Below are 4120 nucleotides of genomic sequence, written 5' to 3'. Positions count from 1 at the left end.
CTGGGTAGAGCACCAGAAATTTGTAGCAACATATTTTTACTCAAGTAAAGGTAAAACGTATTTGTTAAAAAGTTTAGTTACTGAGTAACTGATCAAATTATCAATCCTTGAATATTWAAAAATTGCATCATCAGAGGGAATGAACCAAAATATAAAGTTAGGTGGAATTTCTGTTTTTTTAAGAACCAAAATGACAATAATTTATATAAGTAACAAAAAAAGTAAGGCATCATCAGTTTCTTTGAATTTAAATCTTATGAAACTTTAACAGAAACTGCAGGTGAGTGTCTACYTAATTACTTTTTGGGGTATTTTGGTATTTCTAGGCGTATGGCAGACTAAAGAATAAATGCAGTAATTAGTAAATTATCAATGAAGTAAATAAATTCTTCTYATATGGAAGTATCCAAGAGACCTGCAACGATCCACAGAAATAATAATATTTTTATGGGACAAATTTTGTGTTATGCATTCAACAAATATGACTCTAATTGAAAAGAAATGAAACAGTGGAATTATTAAAAATTAATTAAAAACAGGCAATAAAAAGTATCATTTCAAATTTGCCACAAGCAACGTGGACATCACAGAAAACATAAAAGGAGTTGAACTTAAATCCAGAGCATAATTGAGATTTTTTTCATCTTTCATCAAAATTTTAAAACTGTGTATTCCCATCCCATCATTTTTCATAATTACACGTTACTTTGTTTGGTTCCATCAAAAAATGACAATATTAAATATCAACGTGGTTTGTCGTAGGTCTCTACTTGATGGGCCGAACAGAGGACGGGTTTGGGATGATGTTTGGCGTCAACCATCTCGGTCACTTCCTGTTAACCAACTTGTTACTGGAGCGGCTGAAGGAGTGCGGACCAAGCAGGGTGGTGAATGTGTCGTCTACGGCRCACAACTGGGGAACAGTCGACTTTGACTGTCTGAACACGCACAAAGCTTTGCAGAAAGGGACGTCTAYGTGGGACAGCTTCAGAATTTACGGCGACAGTAAGCTGTGCAACGTTCTCTTCACCCACGAGCTGGCCAAGAGACTGAAGGGAACCAAGGTCACTTGCTACTCCCTCCATCCAGGTAAGAACCAATGCAAGTGGTTTGTGTTTACCACAAACGGTAGATCTCAAAGGTTATGTTCACACTGCAGCCTGAAGTGACCCAAATATGGTMTTTTGTGAAATTAGATTTGTTTGTCGTGGTCATTCATATTCCAAAATATAYGTGATTTGTAAATGATCTTCAGTGTGAACTCTAAACGACCTGAAAGTGTCCCACATGCACAGTAAGGGGGCGCAATAACGTCACACACAGAGAACGTGCTCAACCGCCATAAGAAGGAAGAAGTAGTGCTCAGTGTTTGTAGAAGTAAACGTAGATGCTAATGGTTCAGCATAGCTTACGATTTTGAAGTTGTCACCAGCATGTTAACANGTGGGACAGCTTCAGAATTTACGGCGACAGTAAGCTGTGCAACGTTCTCTTCACCCACGAGCTGGCCAAGAGACTGAAGGGAACCAAGGTCACTTGCTACTCCCTCCATCCAGGTAAGAACCAATGCAAGTGGTTTGTGTTTACCACAAACGGTAGATCTCAAAGGTTATGTTCACACTGCAGCCTGAAGTGACCCAAATATGGTMTTTTGTGAAATTAGATTTGTTTGTCGTGGTCATTCATATTCCAAAATATAYGTGATTTGTAAATGATCTTCAGTGTGAACTCTAAACGACCTGAAAGTGTCCCACATGCACAGTAAGGGGGCGCAATAACGTCACACACAGAGAACGTGCTCAACCGCCATAAGAAGGAAGAAGTAGTGCTCAGTGTTTGTAGAAGTAAACGTAGATGCTAATGGTTCAGCATAGCTTACGATTTTGAAGTTGTCACCAGCATGTTAACAACTTAATCCTCATTATCATACACCAGGGTTGTTGTTTTGTCCTCTTGGGCGTATCAGTATGCAGAATATGGACATTTGTTGAGTATCACCGACGTTCAGGTCGGATGAATGTGACCTAGCCGTACCACCATTTGAAAAGATCATGATTTTAATTGTATTTCTTATTTAACGGAAAAAATTTAATTGCAAAATTGTGTGTGTTTTTTTACATTAGCAGAATGTAAAAAAGCACATTTAAGAACATTTGTAAATAAAATCCAGYTAATGTTTGCCATTGGAAACCCCACCATTTGTGAAGTGATTCGAAGGACTGAAAGTATCTCACTGTACAAAAGTTATCAATGGAGAAAGATAGAAAACTTCACTGTAATTTAGAGATGCCTTGGAACAGAAAATAATAATTTGGGACGGTGTGGTAAGTTGGTGAAGTTGAAAAAAAAATCTCTGGGATTGTTAAGAGGACGAGATAGAAACTGGATAATGAGATTGCCAAGACATACAAATTGCATTCAACATCCAACAGCAGTCTGTTATTTTCACACGTTTAGACAAATACATTTATAGGATAGAATCGTTTTTTTCGTCATGGAAAACATGCAGGTCAGATTAAAATCTCCTCAAACTTTAGCTAAAAATGTTTTGCAGTCTAATGAAACTAAGTTGAACTCTCAGGATTTTGGAACTGGGGTTTCTGTCAAAGTGAATAAAGTGAATAATTCCAAATGTCAGTCGGTGTTGAACTCTGTCAGTCTAGAAAGCTGAAAAGGGAAGTCATTTGGCAGCATTGGAGCAAGTTGAAGAATAAAAAGAAAAGGGAAACTAAACTAAATCCAAAATAAAATCACACACGTCCAAAATTCATGTCCTGGCTTGTGGACATGTAGGATGTGGAATACATCTGTATTAAACTCATTCAGAAGAATAATAATAGTAGCATCAGCTTAGCAATGTGCCTACTTCCCCGACTTGACTGTTTTATATTTGATAAGTGACATTCACAATGTAGTGGACCAACTCCCTAGAGTAGAGTTTAGTACCAGTGGTACATGTAGATTTTTATTTTTAATGAAAGGAATGTAAAAAAAAAAAAAAACTGCTACGTCTCAGGTTTTTCAGTTTTTAAAATAAATACTTCATTTGTAATAAAATAGTTAAATATATATTTATACCATAAAGTTGTGGCAACGAATTGGAAAAGTCATCGACTTGTTGCCACAGCTGTCGTTTTGACTATCCTTCTAAACAAAACATGTTCATTTTGCAGATTTTGTCTTGCCTCAAGTTAATCGTTTCTTACTTACTTGAATGATTTCCACTGCTGTCCAGTACTAAGAAACAAAAGTGCTTCAAATTACATGTTGTAGAACATGACTGTACAATTTTAAGCCATACAGGAATCAACAAAGAACAACCTCAGTTGTTTACTTTGAAAGACCAGGTAACCACAAAAGACTTTGTGTTCTCATAGGGGGCATCAAGACTGAGCTGATCAGGAACGCAGACTCGACCGTTCAGATGATTATATCGAACCTTGGAATGTTTTTCTTCAAGACCCCACTCCAGGGAAGCCAAACCACGCTGCACTGCGCCCTGCAGGAGGGCATTGAACACCTCAATGGGCGCTACTTCTCCAACTGCACCGCGAAAAACGTCTTCGCCAAGGCCAGAGACGATGCTGCCTCAAAGAAGCTGTGGGAGATCAGCGAGAGGTTCTGTGGCATCTAACGTGTATTTTAATYGTCCTTAACTAAAGTTGTTCAAATAAAATCCATTATTTCTTAAAGAGTATAAATATGCTGTTATTGACATGTGCTCCTTGCAAGATATCTTGTTTAACTCAGTTTAACTTACAATTCTTGAGGCCTTTCATACTGGCAAATCGCAGAATTCACTCTTTTGTATAAGCAAAGGTGAAAGTATGAGTTTATTAAGACATSGATACATAAGAGAACATCAACAACCCATTTTCCACAATAGGGCAACTTTATATATACAGCAATATAAGCAGCTAATGGGAGACAAGTATGGAATTAATATGTCACATCTTGCAACTAACGCATTATCTGCACATGTGTACACTGCTGAATGAGCCTTGTATTATTAAGAGGACGTATAGATATCAATAATTATTTTGGGACTACTGACTTTGGAAGAGTACAGATAAATGCTTTGGATCAACCTGTCTATATCTATAAGTTGATGATGAACGGA

General features: G+C 37.4%; 2 protein-coding genes across 9 annotated transcripts in view; one reads left to right on the top strand and one right to left on the bottom strand.

Moving 5' to 3' along the window:
• Positions 1-4087, top strand: part of LOC103481467 (dehydrogenase/reductase SDR family member 13-like) — a 21762-nt gene extending 17675 nt beyond the window's left edge. Inside the window, exons 4-5 of the mRNA XM_008436939.2 lie at positions 763-1089; positions 3378-4087. Of these exons, the coding sequence (XP_008435161.1) occupies positions 763-1089; positions 3378-3634 (584 nt within the window). The 3' untranslated portion in view covers positions 3635-4087. The remainder of the gene's footprint in view (positions 1-762; positions 1090-3377) is intronic.
• Positions 1-4120, bottom strand: part of htr2aa (5-hydroxytryptamine (serotonin) receptor 2A, genome duplicate a) — a 125844-nt gene that overhangs the window by 100750 nt on the left and 20974 nt on the right. The gene's annotated exons all lie outside the window — the stretch shown is intronic.

Source organism: Poecilia reticulata, linkage group LG2 (assembly GCF_000633615.1).
Source record: "Poecilia reticulata strain Guanapo linkage group LG2, Guppy_female_1.0+MT, whole genome shotgun sequence".
NCBI classification, from domain to species: Eukaryota; Metazoa; Chordata; class Actinopteri; order Cyprinodontiformes; family Poeciliidae; genus Poecilia; species Poecilia reticulata.
This window is presented reverse-complemented; position numbering and strand designations above follow the sequence as displayed.